The sequence below is a fragment of the Zerene cesonia genome, chromosome 14, assembly GCF_012273895.1.
Source record: "Zerene cesonia ecotype Mississippi chromosome 14, Zerene_cesonia_1.1, whole genome shotgun sequence".
In the NCBI taxonomy this organism is placed as follows: Eukaryota; Metazoa; Arthropoda; class Insecta; order Lepidoptera; family Pieridae; genus Zerene; species Zerene cesonia.
The window spans coordinates 5,097,167-5,123,878 of record NC_052115.1 but is presented as its reverse complement, the minus strand read 5'-3'; the positions used below and the strand labels follow the sequence as shown (position 1 = coordinate 5,123,878).

Genomic DNA, 26,712 nt, shown 5'->3' with positions numbered 1-26,712 from the left:
ACAGATTCGAAATTCAAATGTAATATTTTTTTATAATTAAGTGTAACAGTATTTATGGCCAGACTAAGTATATATTCATTTGACTATAATCCGTTTAAAAGCGCTTCTATAAACGAAAATTTTATGGAAATTCTAAATTTAACCATTCTTACAAATCAGATAAATACTTTACATCCAAATTCGGTTTAAAATTCAAATAAATTAATGAATAAAAACAAAAATCGTAGAATTCCAAAATTGGATATTTCATTAGTTCATGTTACCCAGGAAATTTATCAGTCTTATTTTATAGTTATAATGAATATGAAAAATTCGTAAAATATGAATGTAAAGACAAAAATTTTCCACGTCTGGACTGTCGTCCCCGTGCATCGCACAAAATAAGCTTCTAGTATCGAAAATAAAAGCGGTCCGGTACAACGAAATGAGATTCGCAGATTTGTCGTGCATTTAGTAAGATCTCCATTAAAGTGAATACAATATCTGTCATATGCACACGCGGGGGCCACGTGGGGCAGGGGACAGGGCGGGGGGGGTTCACTCGGCGTGATATTAGCCCCCGTACGAACGGAAATTGACGCCCCCCGAGCGGAGACAACTGGACCTAACATCCCATATGAAATATAAGGACAAATTCCCGCTAATAATTTCCTGCTCATAACGAACTGTTATGATTATTTATTATAGATCTAATTAGAGCCGGCTCCTTGCGATACTCGATATGGTGACAATTTGATCCGATAACGAGATAACTGTTTATAAATAGTATACAAGTTTATTAGGGTATTTCGAATACTAGCCATATTTATTACGAGTTTAACTATGAGAATTATATTTTAACGACAATTAATTTTACTGAATGGATCTTCTATGCGTTTTCCTCGTTGTAATATCAGTTTAGAACACCGACACTACCCTCGAACTGGCCTATGAATTGTGCAATTTAAGACAAGGTATCGAAAGGCAAAACTCACTCTTATCAATCAATTGGTTGTTCACGATTGAATAATATACATCTCAGCATACATAATACAATTATGATATTAGTGGGATATATTACAATGAATATTTTGAGTTAAAATTCCCATACATTGTGAGCCCAACTGCCCGTCGCCCGTAGGCAATTCCATGACCCATTTAATGCTCGGTTGCTCCATTTCAGATTTACTTTAATAGTTGCTTACAGTGACTATGCATGGGGGATGCTGCCTTCAAACATGTTCCACTAATTAAGAAGCGCTTTTTAAATAAAGAACATTTATTTATTTGATAACCCCTTAATAAAATTAGTAATTAAGACTTTTTGCATTTTTCGGTTTCATTTGAATGAACAAATTGTTATTTAATATTCACGAGTATCAAATAAACACAATATCTTTCACTTAAACTTACAGAGGCTAATACTAGCTTTTAGGTCGTAAAAAATGAGATGCGACAACGTCATCATATAACTGATATAAACACGGTGAGGTGAGCTTAGAAATTTTTAATAAAACATGAAACGCACAAACAGGGCTCGGTTATGCAACGAATAAGTATTAATATTAGCTGCATCTCAGAGCAAACATGGCGGTGTACAAACAGTTTTTCAGGCGGTGCAGGAGCGCCGCCGGCGACCGCTGGCCGACATCAAAGTGATCCGCGCAAACGTCGGCCAACTTGTTTGCCAGAACCTTATATGATACTGCTAATACTAATTTGTACGTGTTTAATGTTCTAAGAAATAAATCGTCCCTAACTATTAGCCCACCCCGGCTCCGCTCGGGGAGACTGCTCTTTGGGTGTTTTAAAATTTTTGATAGTTGTTAATCAAATTCTAGCTGAATACAACAAAACAAAGTTCTTGAGTCTCGATAAATCTAATTGAAATATTCCAGGAAAATGGGTAGCGTGTTAAAAAAATACTAGTGTTAAATAAGTGAAGGAATGTCGATATGATAATAATATTTATAGTATATAAAAATAGCGGAGTTGACTTATCAAGATATAAATTCGTACAAAATGAAAAAAAATATATATATCAAACATTTATAATTAATTAGACTTCTTGTAGAAGCACTTTTAAATCGTCATAACACAGTTGTAACATGTACCTCCGGTTCGGAAAGCAGTAACTACAGAGAAGAGCCGACAAGAAACTCTGTAGTCTGTCATACACATATTGGAATCATATTGCAATTAAAAAGTCATCTTAAATATATTGTACGTAAACCGAATAAAAAAAAATTAAGCCAAATACACGAAGTATAAATAAATGCAACACAACCCCTAATGCTAATTTTTAAACATAATTACATATCGATTATTTATTTTTAACATTTCTATACGTGTCCTCTACGTCCTATTTTAAACAATATTATGAAGAAAATAACAATGCAATATGCGGTAACTCTGCGTTATCACATTGCATCGCGACTCTAATATATTTTTTATGTCATCTTAGACAATGGAGCTGCAACAACCCGTCACTCGAACTATTTGCAGAGAAGATGTAAGGTCATTGCCGACTGAAATTAAAATGGGGAAAAAGAAAGGATTGACGACGAGAATAAAGAAAAGGACTGGGAAGTGTAAGGAAAAGGAAACAGGCCTCCGGCTCCCCCACTCACCGATCGAAACCCAGTAGCATACTATTTCACGCCGATCTACTGTGTAGGTATGGTACCTTCTTCGGTGCGAGCTGGTGAGCCAAATTCGTGTCGACTCCCACAAGATAAAAAATATGTATTATTATTACCTGTATAAATAGCCATGACGTGACGAGGGCCAAACTGCTGTACTGTCCATTGAAGCGGTAGTGGTACGCGTAGAATGAGAAGTGGTACAGGTAGAAGAATCTGTTGACAAAACAGGATAATTTAACATGGACCAATCATAAAAATACAAGCCTTGTATGAACTTATTGTATAGATAAAATACTCCTAGTTTGAATGAATGAACATGTGAATGTAGTTTAAGTATTTTTTTAATATTAATGGCAATAAATATCACCCTCATTTAAAAACCCCGATTTAAAGTTAATTATTTATAAAATAAGAAAGAAGAGAAAGCACTACTTTCGTTTTAAATACTTAAACTGAAAAGAAAGAAATACGATGTAAATTTTTAAGACAGTTGATTCCCAATCTGCATTTTACAAATTTCATACACCAGTTCATCAAAATTTCAACTACATCACATTTTGTCTCTCAACACAGTATTATAAAGTTAATATTAACAACAAATGTATGTAGCCATCCCGTTATATGACGGGCATGTATCGTATGTCGAGTGGGTGGACATACGAGCACGAAACTCCACCCTCTTACAATGCGAATATGTTCTAGCTTCAACGTGTAGTAACATAGAGAATATAGTTTAGATGTGTAATATTATAAAATTGCTATATTCTTGCATGTGAAATTGAATTTTATTGTGCGGTAATAAATTTTCAAATAAAACCGTGTTTTTGATAATTAATTGCGTTGATGCAACCTTGTGATTGATTGCTCTTCTTGAATGGGTTCTATATAAAAACCTTTACATTTTCAAACATTACACTATTCTCTTCTAGTCCTTTCACTTTTAAAGCCTGCAATAACAATCAGTAATCTTTTTTAAACAGCCATAGCCGTCACACTGCTGAGCAAAGGTCTCTCTCCCCTCAGTCCACATCTCCCTATTGAGAGAAATTTTGAGCGAAACTTTACAGTAGGTGTCCAGCTCGTCCCGCCATCTAACTCTGGGCCTACCTCGCAATCTTTTAGTCTCGTCGGGGATTCACATAGTGGTAATCTTCGCCCACAACTCTTCGGACATTCTGAAGACATGGCTAGCCTAGCTATACAGTTATAGAGCCAACAATAAGTAGAGTTTAATTGCATCGAAGTGTAAAACATTCCATTGTTTTCAGGCACCCATCATAACAATATAACAGTTAGTTGCCGCTGAACCCAAATCTTCACTCATTTAGACACATGTCGATCGTAACGAACTTATAAAAACGTGGCGTCACCGCAGCCTTTTCAGAGGCGTTGCGAGGCCAATAGCTAGCGAGTCGTATACTCGTATATCTCTCCGATACCATTAGGTTCGTTATCTCCTTATTTCGGTGGATAAATTCTCAATGTACGGCGAACACGACAAGCGAGCCGCGGAAAAGGGGAAATGTCACCTCGTTATCTGAAAAGGTTGCAATTTTATTTGAAATCGATATTCACTGAGATACACATTTTCTTCAGCTCCCGTGCGAGAGCTTCTCTGCCGCTCCGGGCTTCGCTTTGTTGGCGACGATGTGTCAACCGTGGTCCCCTTTTATGTATTTAAGTAGCAATTAATTAAGGATTTAAAACGATACAGAGATGTATACTTTTTGATCTTACTAATTTGCGTTCGCGTAGAAATTCGACGACGGAAGATGAAACATTTATATATTTATGTTTGGAATGAAAAAAAATGTATGAAATTGCGTAAATGAGCAATTGTGTTGCTGTAATAGAATTTAAACAGCTTATTAGCTGTTAACAACGAAATGAACTAGTGATATTCAGTTATTTGAAATCACAGTCACATCATTAGCACTCAATTCATACTAAATATTGTTTTACAGTGAATCGCCTAATTAAACGCATTTGTGATTTTAATTAGTTATTTATTAATTTAAAAGCCAATTGTACATTCTAAAGCGTTATGAAAGCGATATATTCCGCGTGCCGCTACACGCTCGTGTTAACCTCATTAGAAATATTTAAAACAATACTATCTGTTATGTTTGTACTTGTCTGTTATTACTGGCGAGTGGTTTGTTACCTTAACTATTACGCCGGAGGCTGTGGACTCGGACCCCATAAGTTTTGGGACATATTTAGATCATAACATGTTATGTTGTAAGTTTGTGCATATGTTTCTATTAACATAGACATAGTTTCTTTTTTATTGTAATAAATATTATAGAATTAATAAAAGGGCAAATATTTAAAAAGATTTTTTAAGATACCAACTTAAATTTTGGAACACGAAGTTTCATACCTGACCCCATTCTTATACCATTTTTATTATACTCATAAAATAATTTCAAACAGCTATAACACTTTCGTCTCTATACATACTTTCCTTGTCCCCAATTATAGAAATTGTTTAAGACCATTTAACAAACTTGTTGCAAAATTGCATCAAGCATGCGCGCCTGCAGAGTCGATCGTGTATAAGCTCCATTAATATGACGGTACCGTATTCATATGTTAACATGAACACAACACTCACTAATTAGCTTCGAATTACGTTCGCGCTCCTACTACACATATTAATTCAGCTCCAACGAGCATCGCATCGCAAGATCAAATACTAGCTTCTGCTTATAAATGCTGCGGCTTTATTTTACATATTAGTTTATGAAAACCGATATTGACAACCCCTTTTGCTTATAACTTCGTACATATCGGATTTGTGGGATCAGATTAAAATTGTCTTGGAATTAATCATCGCAATGTATATAGGTCGCAAGTCACATAATAGCACATATAAGGTGCGAGAGTGTCAGATGCGAAACTTATAAAGGCCTAAATCTTTACCCAAGATTAGTGGATTACAAACAGATGTTACAAACGACGTTTTATGAAACTCTTGTTACATAATAATAGGTTATTAGCTAATATTTTGAATTGACGATTTTTAAGCACAATACTTCTCGTATATTTTCGTGTGTATTTTAGAGTTTTATAATGCTTAGCTGATTGGTTTCGTTTTTAAATGAAGATTTATTGAATGACTATTTTATTCTGAAATTCCATAACGTTTATGGGAATGTAGGGGAGTTGAAAAGCTTGAATTTCGACCACCGGCCGGTCGTAATAAATATAAAGCGAGTCCAACAATATTACACGAACCGTACTATTTTCAAAAGATCGTATTAAAGGAAAAGTAAAAGAGCCGTAAATAAGTAAAAAGTAACCGCTGCACTTTGTACTTCTTAAGTAACAATTTCACGGATAAATCGCTTTAAGAATAATTTAGAGGACGACGAGGAAGGCGATTTTGTCCAGCGATAAGCGTCCCAGGCGTTGCCACTTCGAGCTACATCAAACGGTGACACATTAAACATACATGGAAGAGAGCAAACTCTATTTTCTTAATGTTATTTCGTACATAAATATTTAATGTACCTCTATTTTTAATAGAAATGTAAATATCCCTCGAACGAGATTATTCAAACAGGTGTCGTCTGGTAATGTATTAATGTTGTTAGGCGTTCCTTTCCAGTTTCGTTGTCGTGTACAAAGATGTTATACAATTTTAATATTTAACGTCGCCACCCAAAGAAGTCGATAATATCGATACAATTTTTTATTGAATCAAATCATAAGCCGTGCCTAATATTCATGGAAGCCATACATTATAATCAATGAAAACGTGATGAATATTAAACTTTTGTAGGCCGTATAAAATATCAAAGTCGAATGCCCATTTACAATTTTCCTTATTACATGAAAATTATTCAGGAGCGGTATAGGAGGGGCGAAACAGAATCTTGTTGAACTAACTCAGTGCGAAATCACTTTCGCTCGCCCTTTGATCTCGACTGCTCCAAAGGAATGTTATTCAGTAAAAACATGCAAATTCGATAAGTATAACACAATATTACGAGCAGCTGCTGTCGCGACGCTCCTTCCTGCAATACTTTGAGAACATCGGAGAATGCTTTGAATATTATTTATCTAATACTGGGGCCGAGGTTCGCCGATCGCTTAGCCGTTTACTGGGATTTTCTTTACAAACTCCCGTACTCCACATGCGCTCTTTATGAATATTATAATAGCTAAGCTCCAAATGGATCTGGTATATGAGAAAACGATTACGGCTTAATCAGATTACACACGAACCTTTAAGACGTTTATGGTAAATTTATAATGGTGTTTAATTTAATATCTCTACCACCCACTTCTTTTGAACTGATGGAATTATTTAGGAAATATTCAATTTGAAAATGTTTCATTCGACAATAAAACGTGTATAGACATCGTACAAATGAAGGGTTAAATTAGACGCTTAAATGAGTCATGGGCGCAAAACTATGGGGCAAAATGAGCGGTTTGGAGGCAAGTAAGGACAGTACGGGCGACCGCAGGAATCCGCAACCCCTGAGTGTGCCTAACGAAATGAAATTCCGCCGACATTCCGCGCAGCTGCGACCGTCGCCGCACAATACAACACCGCGTATAAATAATATTTACATTACGCATATAATGCACTATCGTTGTATGCGTTTTCATAATAATCAATGCGTTGGGAACGTAATTAATTTAATAAAGGAATGCTTTATGTTCATACCGAACATTTTATACGCAAATTTCAGACCAACTCGTTTGCTATAGCTATATAGAACTTGCATACGAATACAGCAGCAATGAATAATGATTTTTTCTACAAAAGCTGCGAACTTTATATGAAATTCAATAGTAAGTTCATTTTTTGATTTACTATAAAAAGGTACTAGAATACAGGTTATCGGGTTACATAGGACCTTTAATTTATAGTATACCTAAAATATCCCTACTAATAAATGTGAAAGAAACTCTGCCTTTCCCGTCTGTCTGTCAGTTGTTCTTGACTCATTGACTACGAGGGCAGAAAGCTAAAAATTGATAAAATCAAAAGCTCTTCAAGTTTTCCTTAGTAGTTAATAATTAACTATTAGTTATATTAATTACTTTCAAACTATACTTTTGATATATACATGACAAGATCACTATAATTGAAATTATCTCAAATTAAAAAAAAACATACACAATGAAGTGTCCAAACCCAAATTATAGTTCTCAAAGTAAGACAATCGAGACTGGATCGAGTTCCCGTATGGAATCCCATGTAAATGCTGCGAGGGCGAGCTGGTGTCGACACTAATCTACGAGCAAGTTGACATCGAGCCCGACAAGTGCGGTTTAACAGACTAACTCACTCTCCCCAACTTTAATGCGGAAAACGATAATATCCGTACACTTCACTAGTGCTGCGATCACACGGACGTTGGCTTAATATTCGCACATAACTTCAGCGGACGATTCCCTGTAAGATACCTGTACTTTAGTGTAGTTAAACAACCAATATGAATTAATTTATATCAAATATTTTAGAAGTCTGGCATACAAAAGTATTCGATAACAACTGCTGGTATATAAACATGATTTTATAATTCATGTTGAAAAAAAAAATGCCACCCTAATCCTCACCTGACTTGACTCCAAACAAACTATGTATTAGCTCAAGCCAAATCAAACCAACAATAGAAACCTAACGCAATCAATTATTATTGTAGAAACTAATGCACTCGTAACAAACTTATCAAAGTTAACAGTTAAGCCGCTTGCTAATTGTGAAACTAATTCTCGAGTGTTATGAAACCACAAATTCCGTTTAAGAAGTCCAATCGACGCTCAATGCTCGGGACCGAAAGAGCGTGGTAGGCGCGACCTCGCTCGACTAGTCAAAAGGCAGCCTTATAGTGCAAAGATTCCAAACTTGTCGGTTCCTTGCCCCATTCTATTCTCGTGTTTGGCACGAACTTTACCATTGTTTAACCGTTCGCTGCTCGATACTTGCCTGTTTACAATTATAGACCTTCTGGCTTATTCCGTCTTGACGCTTGTGACGGTCTTTCTCTAATTCTAAATATTCAATTTCTTGAATTAAACGTTTATTAATGTACTTATATGTTCAATATTTTTTGTTTATATACTTACCAATATTTATACACGTATTGAGAATACATATAACAAGTATTTCAAATTAATATGTGTATCAAGTACTAATTAATATAATAATTATAAATACATAGCTTACAATGTTATGCCTTCAAATATGATTCACTAGTATTCAAATATTGTAGAATTGAAGCAATTTTATTTTTATAACCTCTCGGCCTTTTTATTTCAAACCACCCACAATTAAATGGATGAATGATTGTCCTATAATAATATCCTAGAAATAAAAAACATTAACTTTTGGTGAAACTCAAACTCTTTACTTTTTGCGCAATCGTAATTCATTTGGAAACACATATTTTTATATTTTAATACACAACTAAGATGTAATTATTGTAGATAGAAAACACAATGTTATCAAGCGGCGGTGACGCGATAAATGTTGTAATAATTATCAATGACACACAACAAAAATACAGCACGATCACGCGATCCCATTGTCTATTTCAATGAGCCGGCAAATTAAATAAATTCGTGGATATTAATGTGAATGAGGCGAGGACTCGCAGCGATTTGTCGCTGTCCGCGCCGCTTATATTAAATTAACTTATTGCTCACGATTTATACGGAAAGAAACGCTTATTCATAGACAAAAATGAGCGCTATAAAAGTGCGAGCGCTTCATTTATTTTAAGGTAAAGCTCAGTACCTCTTGAGATATTAAATATACATTATTAGCGAAAGAACAACTTGATAAGTTAACATTATAAATATCAACTTGGTTTGAGTAATAAGGTGCTGTTTTTATTACTTTAGTGAATACCAAATTTAATGATCAATATTTAAAGCGATGAAAATGGAAAGGAATTAGTAATTTGCTGTAAAACTATTAAGATAAAATTGATGAACAAGTCACTTCCCACAAAGTGAAGGACGGAGAGAGGCCAAAAAGAGCTTCAATATTTTACTTTGTGGAAAAATAAAACAGTGAAAAAGCTATAACAAAAACGTAAGGCCCGCCACAAGGTGCTTCTCGGAGGGAATCCAGTCACGTGCTCATTTTAGAAAAACGTTTCCTAAGTGTTTCCGCTTTAGAATTGAACACTTCAAGGGTTTCGAAATGTAACGAATTTCATTTCATTATACTTTTCACACTTTTTAATGTTTCCGTACTTACGTGTTTAAAGGTACGTGGTGGCAATATTTCATAAATTTTTATATAAAGGAGTCATGAATCAACGAAATGTTAACAGGAGAAATTTAAACGATATAGTAATTTCAAGTTACAAATGATAATTACAAATTTGTATTGAACAGTAACATATGTCCTTTATATATGCACTACGTATTTATTAATAATGTTTATGGAACCATTCAATCAATGTCTCATATTATATACTTGTAGCAATATTCAAATTTAAATAACGTGTTATTATAAAGTCAATGTATAAATATATCTTCAAGCACCGCACACCACAAGCTTCACAAGCACGTCACGCCGTTGGCGAGACCGAGGTTATAACAACAAGAGTAACTAAACGAGATGGCCGCGATGTGTAACCGGCTATCAGTGTGGCTGTTTATTTGTCCTGAGACGTGTGCTGGTGTTATTAAAATCCCGTCTTTTTTCCCCTAATCTCGTTGTCGACACGCCCGCCGGGGCCTCATCGGAAATGGCATTATTTCCCAGCCCCGAGCGGACATCGGATACCCCCTATCCCGGCCACCCCGAACTCTCTTACTAACTGAAAAATTCCAGCTATTTACTTGGCATCCGCTTTTTTACGTTTCAACCTTTTCTGAGTTTAAATTTTAACGTCGCACCGTCGCAGGAATTTATTTCAAGAAGTCGAGAGAAATGCCTTGCCCTTCATCAAAATATAAACGATAATCTGATATTCGTGTTCATCAATTTATCTTTAAACTCCTCATAATATACTATTTGTTATGTTATTAAAACCATTTATTATAATAGATTAGATACAAACCCAAACTTGTTATCATATTCTTTCACTCTTCCTTCTTGTAATTTTTTGGTTGATAAAAACATGTACCCAGATAAAATATAAAAAGGAGATTTTAATTTATATAAGAATTCAAACTTTAGAAAGAATATGAAATATTTCGAGTAAGAAAGGTATAAAACCAAACAATACGTTACATAAATAGCATCAACGTGATCCACGCCACGTGCTTTCAAACACATTAATTAAAATAATTGTTAAGAATCACAATGGAATAAACCAGTAAACAAGACCACAGAATATATAAATCAAGTATGCAAATAATAATTTAACCTCATTAGAGATCGAGTTAATGAAGTGAACTGACATAAGCGAACCGCTAATGAAACGTATCAAAATTATTATTTCTTTGCTTGTGATATTAAACCCATTGTCTGATTATTTTCAGTGCCAATTTATAAAATCATTTATAACAAAAGCTATGCGACTTTACAATTATGAAATACATGTACTATTTCAAAATAAAAAAAACTTTAAAAATAAACTCAGGCTTTGAACTTAAAACTGCTTCGCACTTTTTATGTTTAAAACTAAAAATTAATCCGTATCTTGCAACAAACGTTTTTCAATATATTTATTCGAGAAATGTACTCGCTGCTATTTGTCCGTATTGTATAGAAGTTTTGGCTCGGCGCGCCACCTGTGGGAGCTTATGATGACGTCTGTTCGTTTATTGTATCACAGCTCCTATCTAGAAACTTACTATTGTGTGCTGCTTAGTTCTTTTTAAGCTGAGAATTTTTGCCTGAATATTTTTCTTTCTATAGCGCTGGCGTGGTAGGGGAACTTTTAAAAATTTATGTCTCTGCTTAGTTTGAAGTGTTTCCACCGACTGTTTTACCATTAGTATCCTAGATAATGGGAAGACCAGCTAAGAATTATGAAAAATATACTTTTATGTGATAATTTATTTGATATACAGTATATTTATTTAGAGATATGTCATTTTTATGTATGTATATATAACAATAACATATTCAAGAATGAATGTTATGAATGTAGCGTTATTTTTCTTCCATAAAGCTGTTTCAGATTAATACTATATAAATTAAATATGAGATTATTACTAGCGGAAGGAACCTAACCGCATTCAATATACTTTTTGAAAACATTAACAATGTCTTTTATAATAATTTATGAATAATAATATATAAAATTTGTATAATTCTACTTGATAGCATGAAATGAACACAAAATTTCGCTCTTCTTCTTAAAGAGAGTTACCACTGCGATTGTAGAAGTACACTTACGAATAATATTTCGCGGCTTCAGCTATGATGATGAAGCATTGCTACCGTTGTTCTACTTCGCAACTATAGTGCCTTCACTCGAGCATTGTTATTTCTCGGTAAGAGGTGAAATATTGCAATACCGCCAGTCTAGTCTAGTGCACGAATATGATCTTTACACGGACCACTTTAAAGAAAATATCAAGTGTATTTTCGATGGTACGGAAGCGCATGGGAATATCCTTCTTATGTATTTGTTATAAAGTATTATATTTGTGTAATTTGTGGGACCCAGGTGCAAGCAATTTTGCGGTGTGAATCACGCTAGCTGTCGCGCCGCATATATCTTGCGGCTTAAGTGTCACGCCTTGTTGGTCCTTTTACACACTTAGTGCATCGTGTGCGATACTCTCATCTTCTAATAATTAGAGCTTCTGAGATTGAACACACTTATATGATTATGAATATGAGTTGTTCTAAGAGAAACCTTACGTTGTTAGAATCAAACACAGAATGATTTGTAGATTTTATAAATAAATCCTACTTGAGTTTTTCTTTTATATAGACGGATGTAACTTTTAATAAATAAAATCCCATACTAAAAAACCTTATAGGTGCAATTATTCCATTAACGAAGTAAATTCATCAAATAACTAGTAATGCAAAAGGAAGGCCCATTTTTACTTACTTAAAATAAGAAATAATTATGAAGCCAAATCCTGTCCAAGTTAAGCCAACAACGCTATATAAACTGAACTGAACTACAATACCTACATAAGCCAACACACAATGTAATAGCACATTCTTATGAAACCCGTACAGAGCCATATAGAGGCATATAGACGTAACTAGACCGGTTGTCCAGGACAACGACGCCGCAGTGACATGCTGCGAGGCTGGGGGTGGCAGTCCATTAAGTTCTCAGTGTCACACACAATACTGCACAATGGTCAGGTAACCCGAACATCTGCCATTTATTATATTTACACGAGATACATTACGCGGCTAATTAAAACTGATTGACGCGCTCTCCATGCGTGAAATTTTATCTCTGCAAATAAGCATTATTAATAACTTTATATGAAAATGCACGGTGTTTTAATAAACTGCCGTTATGAAAACATGTTCAAACTCAAACACGGATAAAAGTCAATTATTCCTGTTTAAATGTAATTTTGTATGCGAGTAAATTAAATTATCAGGTAATAAACAGTGGCCACGTGAACTTATAGCTCCATTGTTTTATTAAAGAATAAGATTAGTTCATACGTAGTTTTAGCCCATTATGAAATTAAGTGCAAAGAACAAACACTGACAACTCTCAAAAAATCAATAGGTTATTTTATTTATGCTGTTTGTAAGGATTAAACAGGTATTTTAATTTTATTTTTCTTTGGACAGGACATCCGATATACCTATAGGTGAACATATTATAATTCTACTTCATTCAAATTTCCTGCATAGAATCCAACTAAAAATAATACCAGCACTCATTCTGGATACTTGCGCCTTACTTCTTTGCAAAATCACTTATTTAGCTAGGTAGTGTTAGGTAGCTCAAGAGCTTCCAGAGTAAACGCTTTATCACCGAGTCATGCTATATAGTATCACACAGCGAGATAGGTCCGACAGATAAACCGGGCCCTCGAAGTAACAGCACTCGATTCAATTCGGCTATACGCGCCTTGTGCAAACATCTCAGCCGCGCCAAACATATCAGTTGCCGACGCTTCACGGCGCACCTCGGCACTCTTGTTTGCACGGGCAAATATTAGGGAGAAGGGTGAAATAAAAAATGGCGAAACGCGGCCAGAATAAACACGGAGAAATAACGACATCAAACAATAATTGAAATCATAGCTGGCTGGAGTGGGACGTAATGCCGCGAAGCCTCATACGCGCCCCCCGTTCGGAAAAAACATCCGTGTGCGTCTTAATTTTTTTTAAATGCCTTGCTTACTTCTATTTTATATAGCCAAGGAGTTAAGGCGATTGGCCCTCACAAATGTTTGCCGCTTTCTATTCATGATGAAAGAATTCTAAAGAGAAGGAGTTTTCTAATGAAATGAAATGAAATGAAATGAAATGAAATGAAATGAAATGAAATGAAATGAAATGAAATGAAATGAAATGAATGAAATGAAATATTCTTTATTGCACACAAAAACAATTAAATTAACAAAAAAATAGGAAATGGAAAGGAAAGGGCAAAGGGCGGCTTTATTGCTCAATAGCAATTTCTTCCAAGCTAATACTTCTACATTTTAACATCTCAAGCAGTTACAAAATAAATCACTAACACCCTATTATCAAATCTATATGATACCCCAATTATAACTCCGATCAAGTCCCCAATGAAACAAATCATAATAATTTCAATTCAGATCGAGATGCTGTCACACAATATGCCACTCGTTTGCGGACACCAACACACGTCGTACCTATTAATCTCGGCAAATAAAATAAAAGGTAATAGAAGATGGGGAGAGGCAAGATTGCCTTCGTTCTCAATGGGAAACTCGGGCCCTCCGTAGTCGCGATACCATTATTAGTGAGTTAACTCAATTTGTGGCATATTGTTTGAAAGGAACCTAATAACAGGCGAGAGGTCGAGCATCGCCATGACTACCCACGATCCACGAGGATCCGAATTACAGAACTACGTTTTACAGCAAGCTAACTTGCAAATAACCAATTACGCGCCACGATCCTAAGTTATAATTTTGTATGATGCCAGTCATGTGTGATGTAAAATTCTATATAGTATAAGATCTAACCAATAAAGAAGACAATATAATTCGCTATGGGCAACAATTAACATAGAAAAAAACAATAGAAGAAATACCAATAGTAACCCAGACTAAACCAAATTACTGAAAATTTTCGATACACTATACGTCTACGTACTTGCGTATATAAATATGTTAACACCTAATTTTTGTATTATATTAGTTATCCATTTTTTTATTTCCCCATTAGACATTGCATTTGAGGAAGACCAACGTTTCCGTAAAAATCAAGAGATTTTGTGATAAAATAAGAATTGCAATGTCATGTCATGAAAACGGCTATAACAAAGGTCAGTTGATAATAATATCAAAATAGGGCCCTTTCACGAGGGTCGTGTAACAATTTTTCCGTGACATCCGGTGTCCCGCTGCGCTGTCCCGGCCATTTGTCCCCCTCCAACGCTGCATAAATATACTCCTTTAATATACTACGCTCCTTGTATCGTTTTAGAGTACCTTGTAATATAATATAACTTTCTACCAATGGACATTGTAAACTGCTGCTAATGGTTACTCGTGTATATATCGTTGATTTCTACGGTAACTACTTTGATAATTAAGATTAATGCGTATTTATAAAACGAAAATCTTTATTAACCGAGATGATATACTTGATTTGATATTGGTTTATTTTGTATCAAATATTTTTATAAAGTGAGTTTTATTCGCTCAACGGGCGTGGTTTCTTTGTCAAATAAATTCATTAGATAGATTAATATTTTATCAGTATTATTTAGCAGATTTAAAAATATACAACTAATAACGTAACGAATAACAAATACCTTCAGGTGCGACAAATAAAACCCCGTTAAACACATGTTATGCAAAATTGTTATTTATTCTAATTTAACAGAGTTTTATTCGGCGTCGCTAAAGTAACATTTCAACACGGGCAAGTTCCAGCCGTCATTCCAACCGTTCCGGGGCACAAAGCATTGTTCTCAGTTGATACATTCAATTGCAGCCGCTGTCAGTATGCCAATTTCGCGGCATTCACAACAAATTACGTATTAAAGCGAGTGGAAGCGCAAACAAAACGGCCGTGTTCGTGACGTGAATTCGCAGGTCTACGTGCGGCCCGTAGCCCGCTACGAGCATGCTGTTGACGTAGCGAGCTGTAGGCGTCACTTTTGTCGCTCAACAATGAATGTGACGTATGGAAAGAAGGTAATTATATGGTCATTTAATTAACTTGTAATTGCGTTTGAAACTATAATTATATAAAGTTGGGATTTTAAAAAGATTACAAAACGTAAAGAAATTCGTGTACCACTTTTGTACTTAAGTGAAAACAGAATAATAAGGCAATCGTTTTTTACATAAAAAAGTTAGAGTACCTTCAACTTTAAATACCTTTCAAAGACCACACTTCTCGGGTTTCTCTGGTTCCTTTCAAGAAAATTTATATTTTAATTCTATCACTTAAAAATTTTATGAGTAACGAACGAACTTTACTAAGCTACGTTTGTAACACAAACAAATACATGTGTAAAATATGTATTCATAATAAGCGTGGTTTGTTTTTTCTTATTTAATTATTTTATGATAAATGTTTGGCGCTTTGTAAGCAAATCCCTTATTTTCTTTTATAAATACTATTAGTTCCACCTTCGGAAAAATAAAACAAAATATTCCTGCGTAGCACGCCGTAGCGTCCAATTAAATTCTGATATAAACAATCTTTCTTTTCTCGGTGAAAAAAATTAAAATTCCTTTCTGCAAAATGGGATTAAAATGTTTACTGTTTCTATTTCCAGTTGTTTACTTTGCGCTCCTTTATAGGAATTGTTTTATTTTCATTTTTTCGTATAAGCTGCTAATTAGGAGAATACTCGATAAGGGGTATTAAAAGCATTGAAATAATCGCTAGACAAAACAATCGCGATAAATAAACGAACAGTTTTATATTTTGTGTATTAGCAACAATACAAACACGACCAGTTTTCCAGCTTTTTATAATTATTTTAAGAATTCATTTCACAGTGAAAATTCAGTACATCGAATTGAATTTTAACACAAATTTTAAGTCTAGCAGAAAATCACCAAATACCCAGCATCATATGCCATTACCGGTATTCCCATCTGTCTACGATATGGGCGCCTTCAAAAAGAGAATACGTATATATATTTCAAAGCCCGGCAAAACAATCGTAATATTCCTTACAGCGCCTGCTTGTGTAACAAATACCTTATTATTATTATTTCTCCGATTATAACAATACCTAAATTTACATATCTTTATTAAAAATAAACACTTGGATAGTGATGTCAAGAGCGCAGAATATATATTAACACCGCATATTGATTATAATGACCAAGTATACCCCACTTAACCGATTTGAGCCAAATCCGGTATAGCAATAATTAGCGTCCCGAGAAGGGACATAGAATAGTTTATTTCATAATTTCCTACTGGAACGTTAAGTATGCGCGGAAAACTCATCACTATCTACGTTTTCCTTTAACTTGTAACATATCGTCACAATGCAATTGAAATAAAGAAGTTAACGTTGGCTTGACGCGTATTACTCCTTGACATGTATACCTATACATATGTATATAAATATCAGCAGTTGAGCATCGGTTCGTATCATTTCCAATAATAAATAAAGCCAATACAAATCTATTCAACAGCTACAAACTCTCGGTATGAGAATTTCTGTTTCGATATTGAGAAGCTGTTATCTAGAACACGACTAGTCTGGAATAATCCCTTTAATTAGCGAGATCAAGCGACGAAACGATACCCTCTTCAAAGATACTGTAACATGGATAAGGCATTTAAATTAAGTCGTCTCCGTCTAAATCTAGAATTAAATGGTATTTACATAAACTTCCCCGTCTGTTTCGATCTATAACTTAAATCGGTTTTATTTTCGATCGATATCAACACGGGCGGTATCAATACTGTTTTTATTCTTGTTCACAATTTACTAATTAGAATTAATTACTTTTGTTATGTTGCTGTATATACCGTACTTTAATTTATAAATAAAATGTCAAAATATCCAAAGGTTATTAGATTAACTGACGAAGCGAGTAGGAATAGAAATAAAAATATTTTTGTATTGAAACAGACAAGACTCGATCGAAATGAATGACTAACGCAGATGAAATTCACTAATTAATCTTCAACGCACCAGAGCACAACACTAAATTGTTCAAAAAGCAATAGTATTTAAATTCAATCGAACGCCGACATTCGGTCTAGCCAGCGACAAACTCGCAGACATCTAAGACTCGTAGTGAATGCCTAATTACGACGTTGTGTAAATAACTTTTCTATTTGCCTCGGGTCGGGTTTCGTTCGGGTAAAACATTAATCATGATTGAGCTAAGTGGCTTAATACGGGTGGGATAACGGCAGGCAATGATCGCAGAGGGAGGCGGCGCCGTACAGGCGCTCCGTCGGACGTCCGCGGTGCGTCACCGCCCGCTGGCATCGCCTGTACTCACCATTCATCCCATTTATTGATGAATATGTGCTGAACGAATTACGCCTCAATTCAAACCTATTTTTAGGCTAAGTTGCGAATAGTCAGACGCTAACGAAGAACCAAATGACTTGCAATGAAGCGGAATCGCGAGCAATTCGCTTTAACGATACATTATGATATGTTATGTGACCTAGATTGTTTGCTACTAAAGGAAAACTTGCAGGTAATTTAATACTCTTGGATAGACTCTAGATTTATGATTGATAAATAATTTTCCTTGATTAGGTACAATTCAGTATGAAGCTATGTTAATGCTTATCAAAAGCATCGATGTATCAGAAAACATATAATCTTATGATATGATAAACAAAATTATTATATATGAAAGGGTAATAAATAGCAGAGTAAAAAAGCTTCAAAAAATGTGACTTGAAAAAATAACAATCTTCGTTTTCGACGTGTATATGCACATAGAAAGTCTTTGAAGGAAGCCAAAGCCGCGATGGTACTTTAATGCAAAACACAAGCATCGGGCCAAAGAGCCGGCGGCCTCCGCTGTTATTGTTTACATCGAAACTAAACCGCCATACAAACCAACTACGAATACCCTCAAGTATCTAAGAGTGCAGTATATTGTTCTAGTTTTAAATTGTTCCTTTGAAGGGGGAAAATTTTAACATTGTTGGCTTTCTACCTTTGGTGTACATTAGCGAGAACTTTTTAAAACAGTTACGAAATAAAACCTCTGAAGCATTTTTAAGGGTGCTTTCTTATTTCGAAATAAAACACAAAAGTTAATTATATACTACAACACGACATCTTACACACAACTTGTGAGGAAATGAATTACTTAGTGGGTCGAGTTCGACACGAGGACATTCTGCTACAGTTTAAAAAAATTTATAGAAGCAGCGCGTCTATAAATATAAAACAAATTGAAGTAGAAAATGAAGAAGTGAGAAGTCGTTTTAATGTAATCATTTATTTTTCTCTACTATTTATTAGACATACACCAATTAATTAATGAATGAACAATAGACACTAAAAGCAGAAAAACGCATCTATACATGATACATATATTTCGAAATATGAAAAGTCAAAGAGCCAAGCGCGTGGCTGAGCGTAACGAATTTCAATAATAATAAAAACATAAAGCTGGATGCACACAAGTGCAATGGCCGGCAACTCAAGCCGGCTCGCCGGGGCGCAGAGAGCTTTTCCTTGTCGCCGTGCATTACACTAAACGATAATTCCGATACGACGCCGATATAGCCAACGACTTCCGATCTTTAAGCGCAACAATTGTCGTAAGCTGGCGTTTAATAGCGCCGCCGAACCGCTGGGACGTGAAAATGCATATTTATATAATGCGCGCTTGCCTTTATGGCGGGCCATAATGCGATTGGAAGGTACAAATTTAAGAAACATAATGTTACTTTAACTTGATTTATGAGAAATGATGCTTAGATGTTAATTCTATTTAAAACACCGTTTTGTTATTCATGTGAAAACAATATAAATAGTAAAGCATGATTGTTTTTTAGTTTTATTAAACTAAAAAACACTTATATGTCAAAATGTATCTAAAATGTAAAATTATTTCGAGTGACTACAGTTCAGTGCTAACTGACACTTTGATATAAAAAATTTACATAAAGAGCCATTTAATAACTGGAACGAATTTTGTACATATAATGTTTGTTACAACTCTCGGCTCGGTGAAGTTCGATATTGCCGTAAAAGCCTGGAAAAGTTGTCGTTTTGCATGGATTCTTTCCAATTGCGCTTTCTTATGGATTCGTATTTTCACTTCCTGTAGCCTTGATATACAAAAATATTGAAATACATTTTACATTTATTGTTAAGTTTAGAGGAAGTCAATATTTATCAAGGATTTCACACCAACTGCTTGCCTTCGTTTCTAATGTTATAAACTTTAATATTATGTATAGAAATTTATATATTTTCAACGTGGTTTTAAATCCATAATAGATATTAATATTAACAATTGATTGTTATTTATATTTACATTCACGTCATCCAAGTTAAAAAAAAATGTCATACAGAAAAAGAACAAATAATTAATTTAATATGCCTATGTTTTCATCTAATATACTTTATCTTCCACTCTAAACACTTTTAAAATATCGGTGAAGTGAGAGTGTAGTGTGTGTAACATATAGCAATTCAACACGAGGCGCCACGCTTCAGTAGCGCAAACATCCTCCTTATAAGGAAGTCATTATGCCAGCGATATAGGGTTATCGCGCGCCAGTTCTGAACGCATGCGGACAACGTGCGTAGCTCCCCGTAGCGCTACGGAGTTAATGCGCGTACCGCTAACGTTGGACTGATTAGCTTGCTTCGACTAATATGTTATATTACATACTATTTATCAAATTTTATTATTATATTTTTCTAGCTGCGCTCCGCGGTTACACTCGCGTAAGTAGTATCCCGTAGGAACATCGGGATAAAAAATGGCTATGTGTTATTCCAGTTATTCATCTATCTACATACCAAATTCCATAGCAAATGGTTCAGTACTCTTTGCGTAATAGAGTAACAAACACACACACACACATCCTTACAAACTTTCGCATTTATAATATTCTTAGGACAGTAGGAAGTAGGATAGTAGGATAGTATTTCTAAGCAAAAAAGCTAGATGCACAAAATAATATTTATCAAAGTCTCACATCGCACAGAATGGCATGAATGCATTTAGCATCTGATTTACTAATCGATTTTTATGGCTTTGCACGATGATATCAGGTTTCATGAAGGTCCAGTTTGACACGTTTTATTAATCTCTACCCTATATATACACATAAGACAATGTTTTAATAATTGTTCATTACTTTATTATAAAATTCAACAGATAGTATAGAGTGCAAACGTCTTTTAAATCGAAACCAAAAAGTAGTGTTATGACGTCGATGTCTGCCTCTTTGTCTTGTGTGCTTAATATATAGGTAATCTTTGGAAAAACATCACAACACCCAGACAGAAGCATCTTCTCGGTCAAAGGTTATGCACTAAAATTAATGTGTAATTAATTAGTTAATGAACACATGAAGAATTTCTCATTTTCACTAAAAGTCTCTGTAGTTTTCCGACAAAGTATGACCTAATTCATTAGACACGTTTTTGTCCATTAATTTATATTTATATTTTTTATAACAGCATGACGTAATGCTTTCTAGATTATTTAGCCACAAAGGAAATATAAAATAGCATCTACTCAGGTAGAATACAATTTTGGCACTTATAACAGATAATATGCGAACCGACACAGGCTTGTTAGAGCTCTGTAAGACGAACTAATCAAAGCAACATGTTACTATGAAGTATTTTCAAAGAATACCTGGAAAATGTTGAACCTTTGTAGAGAGAAAAATGAAATTAGATCGTGAAATTTTATAAAATGTTAAATAAATATTGTTTCTTTTATTATAATGCAAAGTTATCCCTGTGAAAAGGTTTTAACAACAAGTTTTTTCGATATCAGACAAATTAGTAACTAAGTATAAGCTGTTATTGAAAGTTAATAAAGAAGAAAAGCGTTTTATTTAATTTGATTTATTAATTATCTACAGAATTGATAAGAATACAAGAAAGATAGATCAAAGGAACAAATTAATGATTATAAAGAGGAAATACTCGCACAATCACAACCGAAAACGTAACCAAACAACATTCAAATCCTAGGTGTACCAGGCGCCGCAAAGCGAAGAGAGTACAGCTTACATTTCTGATTGAAAGCAAATAATGAAATCATAGAGATAGAGTCGGCCTCGATGAAAATATTGTGTCTGTGAAAAATTGCACTTCGGTTCACGCAAACTATCTCGAGGTTACACTAAGTTTGCGTGAACCAATTTTTTTTTTTCAAAATGAATAGTAAATTGTATCGGTTCCTGAAAAATGAGTTGATTGAATTACCATGTCGTAAATAATATAAATAAGTCCTGAAGAACAAATCTGTCTCAGTCTTGAAAATGTATACGAAAACTATAAGCATATTATATTAATTCATCTTTAAATTTTGGAATCTTAATTGTAATTTCTAATTCAATTGAATAAAGAAATAGACCTACAACATAACAATGGTAGTGAGAAACATTATGTTAAATATTGTTAAAAAATTTTAATCGACACTCCCAAAAACAAAGAAAGTTCTCAATATTTTTGTTGTTCTTTAATGCGAATCAAATATAGAGCATTCAATAACTACGCACGTGCACTTAACATTAGGCATGATTACATAAGTAAATAATAAATGAAGGAAATTTGACCCTTTCCCGACCTGAGATAGTGGAAACATAATCATAATATTCTCCGTTACTTGCATTATGAACATTAACATTTTCTCAACAAATTTTTCACGAATAAAGCGGCTGGAAATATAAAATTATAACACATTTAAAACGAGAAACACAAACGATCTTATATGAAACAGTGAAACATAAAACAATTTGCCCAGTAAGTATTTAATACCCCACACGTGTACGGGGATTGCTTGCGGACATAATGAAGGGGTAATTTTATTTACTGTATATTGGTATTAGCTATAACGAACGTGAGTTCCGTGAATTTTAATTTTCATGACCTTTACAATTAGATGACTTAAAGGTTGAAAAATGATGACTGAATTTTTGATTACTAGAGGATTTACGTCATATTCTCTTTTAGTTCTACTATAAAATAAATCTTGTAAATGAAATGTAAGTAACTCATTTTCTAGGTGTATTTCAGTTCTCGGTCTTCTTTCGATTTACTCGGAGTCATCGAATTAGTAAAAGCTTTGAATTTTCGCCTCGAAAAAAAATTGTCACGTGTAGTTGCAATATCTTAAAAAAAACTTGGTCAAATTTTTTATCTGTTACGAATTAAATGTAAATTTGACCCATCTACAAAACCATAATTATTTCAAAGTTTCAATTCTCACACGTTCGCTTCACTTTCACGTAAGCTATGCGTAGAAAAGCCATGTCGTTGTATTAATAATAATTGAGTACAGGTTGTACGCAGTAAAGCGAAGTGGCCGTCACCATAAAGATCGCGGTCAAACACGGGTCGCAAACACTGGCGTGCCCGGCCGCACCTCACTGCAAACAAATGATGAACACTTGACCGATCGACCAGCGAGCGGCGACCGTATTTTGTGACTTGTTTTTGTGCACTCTAATAATTTAATTAGTGGGTTCGAGATTTTTATGTGTGATTTTATTTATATTTATTTTGATGAGAATGTGGAGATGCAAGTGCAACCCGTGAAACGTAATAAATATGTGTCTGTCTTTTCTTCACGTCGTAACGCCTCAACCGATTTGTATGACATTTCGGACAGAAATATTTTAAAACCCGAGGAAGTACATAGGATAGTGTTTTATTCGGGAAATCCCATGTGAAGGGGAACAACTCCGTGACAATCTATATTTTCCCCGTGACCACGCGTCGTCACCCGCGGCTACAACCGCCGGCTAAGATAATAACGAATACTTTTAAAATCTGCATGTAAGATATTCAAATGTTTAACATGTCTTAGTGGTTATTTCCCAGAAACTATTGCCAAAATCGAAAAGTCTGGAAAACTTTGAATAGACATTGAATAACAATAGTTTTACACTACAAATGCATAACTTAATTTTACGATTAGTACACAACCAATCACATATTAATCGTAATTGTCGATTGCGGTTTAATATTTATTCTGCATTAAAAGGGTGTGTCGCCGCGGTGTCTGTCTGTTCATTTGTATATCATTACACGCGGTGTAACTCGTCACGACAGCTGAGAGCGCAACAACATGTTATTTTCATAATCGACTAGATAGCTTGTTCACAACAAATAATGGCGGCTACACACGATCGACTTTACAGTGTTTTTTTGTATGAACAATAAGATTGCATCTAGACATTTTAAACATAAAGATAATACTTACATATATGCTCAAAATTACTAACACTTACATAACAAATGTAGTAAAGTTGTACAGACACAATTATTTAATTTCTGGTTACTATAAAATGAACATTAGGAAATAATATCTAATTAAGATGTTTTTAAAGTATTGAAGACATAAAATACCATATAATGACAAAAAGGATTCTGGATAAATAAAATAAATGACCAGCGCAAAAAAAACGAACAGGCAGACGGACAGACAGCCGGACAGCGAAGTCTTAGTAGTAGGGTCCTGTTTTATTCTTTAGGTGCGGAACCTAAAAAAACTACATTTTAGCTGCTGTAGCTGCAAAGAATCCCTACTAATATTATAAATGCGAAAGTAACTCTGTCTGTCTGTCTGTTACGGTTTCACGCCTAAACCACTTAACAGATTTTGACAAAATTTGGTATGAAGATAAAACTGAACTTGGGAAAGGACATAGGATACTTTTTATCGCGAAAAAGAAAAGTAGAAAGGGTTGAAAGAGGGGATAAAAGTTTGTATGAAAATTCGTTATTGTCAAACCGGTTTTAATGAAATTTGGTATAAAGATGGAGCTAAACATGGGAAAGAACAAATCATACTTTTTAATGCGAAAAAAATAATGCTTACCATGTCGCGCGATATAAGCGAATTCTACGCGGGCGAAGCCGCGGGCGAAAAGCTAGTAGAAAATATATTGTGTACATTTGTTAGTATATTTTCTGTTTAAATCATATTCTCTGAATACATCATTCTCTGACTAAGATTTACAATATAATTCATAAATATTTAACGCTTCTCTACGGCTTTATCGTTCATGAGGATCACATTTTTTTAAAAGCTGAAAAAGTGAAAATGAGTATCGGAAGATATCAGCCCAATTATGGATGGATTTAACTTTCTAAAACAGGATAAGCGAAACATTGTTTATTTTTTTATTTTCCCTGGAGTAATAATTAACAAATAATCCATTGGAAGTTGAAATTCGAGAGTTTTAGGGGTTATATAAATGGACTAAAGAGAAAGGATAAGTAATTGACGACCTTCTGACGTAGGCAGCCATCTACTGCGCCAGGGGATATGAATTCGACTTTCCTAATTAGAAAAAAAATGGTGTAAAATATTCAATGATAATTAAAAATGTAAATCTTGTTAAAAACTTATCTATAGCATCATAATATTGTTAAATAACCAAAATTCAGGATGTGTGAACGCCACACTAACATACCCACATACCTCCTATTAGCCAATAAGTTTTGCTAGTCTCAAATTATAACTCGAAAAGCGCACTATAAGTTACAAAGTACCTAAATTCGCATACTCAATTTTAATCAACTTGTTAGCGGTCCGTCTTGATCCATAATCAACAGTATGGAGTGTCGCACATAATGAGATTTTAATTGAGGGCGGTGCCGCGGTGTACCGACGGATACGCTTAACTTCATTACAACGACCGATTACGTTGCCTAATGTAATTGCTCTGTTCAACAATTTAGCACTATGCTATATTAAATGGTCGCATTTTTATATGTAACGCTTAGTTGCGTACAAGGGGTTTATGTAGAGTAATAAAATTGCTTTTAAAATTACTTTTTCTCGCAATAAATACGATGTCAACTATCTCACATGGTAATCAGGTGTTAGTGTTTTGAATCTTACACTGTATGGTGATATTTAAGTGCAGTTTATTAAAAGTATTTATCATCTGAGTGGAAACTTTTAGTCGATTGACACGTTAATAATATATCGACTAACAGATAATACATCAAACTGACGCCACTAGCGCTATAATCTTGCGCCGAAACAGCTGTAGTCGAATTGTCGGAAACCGAGCGACGAGCTTTTACCGGGTCATTACATATCCATGGGCACGAAGAACGTCCGTCCGTTAATGACGTTCAATTGTTTCCACTAATTAATGAAGGCTCGCTTAACACTGAGCATCCAGTAACCGTCAGGGCACGCCGGCGCCTGTGCCGGCGCCAAGCTAGCTCATTTGCATCTCGACAGACTCGAGGGCTCGCCTGTCACTTCAGCTAATGTTCAGCGATGGTGACAGCCTGAATTTGTTCACAGCGCTCCGCTTCATCGTTTGTCACACTCGTGGCGATTGTGACTCGCCAACGGGGTTGTGTTGCTTATTTGTACGCGATTTGCAAATTAAACTAAAGCACTAGTTGCGTTTGGTATTTTATTTAATCTATTCGATTGCCTGTTAAGTCGTTTGAATTCTAAATATAATATTTAATATATTTGCATTAATATGTAACTGTTAATATTTGGATAAATAATAATATATAAATAATATGATAAAAGATAGTTTTTCACTACTAAGCTTGATCACCGTAAGCGTCCTGATGAGGAGGGACCTATGGAAACAATTTTTTCTTCCTAAATATTTCCCCTCAACATTTAATCAGTATCAAACCGAAATATCACGGGAATAGCATATGCTCGTGAAACCCAAGAGGGTTGTGTAAGAACACATAAGATGCCATACATAGGAAGCAATAACTGAGCAACAAAAATAGACCCAAGGTCCGAAAATTCGCAGCAAACGAAACTAATCACCGTACATGACAGCCATCAGGCATTACGTTCGAAGCACCGCAACAACAATTTC

The 26,712-nt window shown here is 34.6% G+C and overlaps 1 protein-coding gene across 2 annotated transcripts in view; it reads right to left on the bottom strand.

Moving 5' to 3' along the window:
- The window catches only part of LOC119831659 (membralin), an 82,885-nt gene that overhangs the window by 7,063 nt on the left and 49,110 nt on the right, over positions 1-26,712 (bottom strand). For both annotated transcript variants that reach the window (XM_038355104.1, XM_038355105.1), the window contains exon 10: positions 2,738-2,837. In XM_038355104.1, coding sequence (XP_038211032.1) covers positions 2,738-2,837 — 100 coding nt within the window. The remainder of the gene's footprint in view (positions 1-2,737; positions 2,838-26,712) is intronic.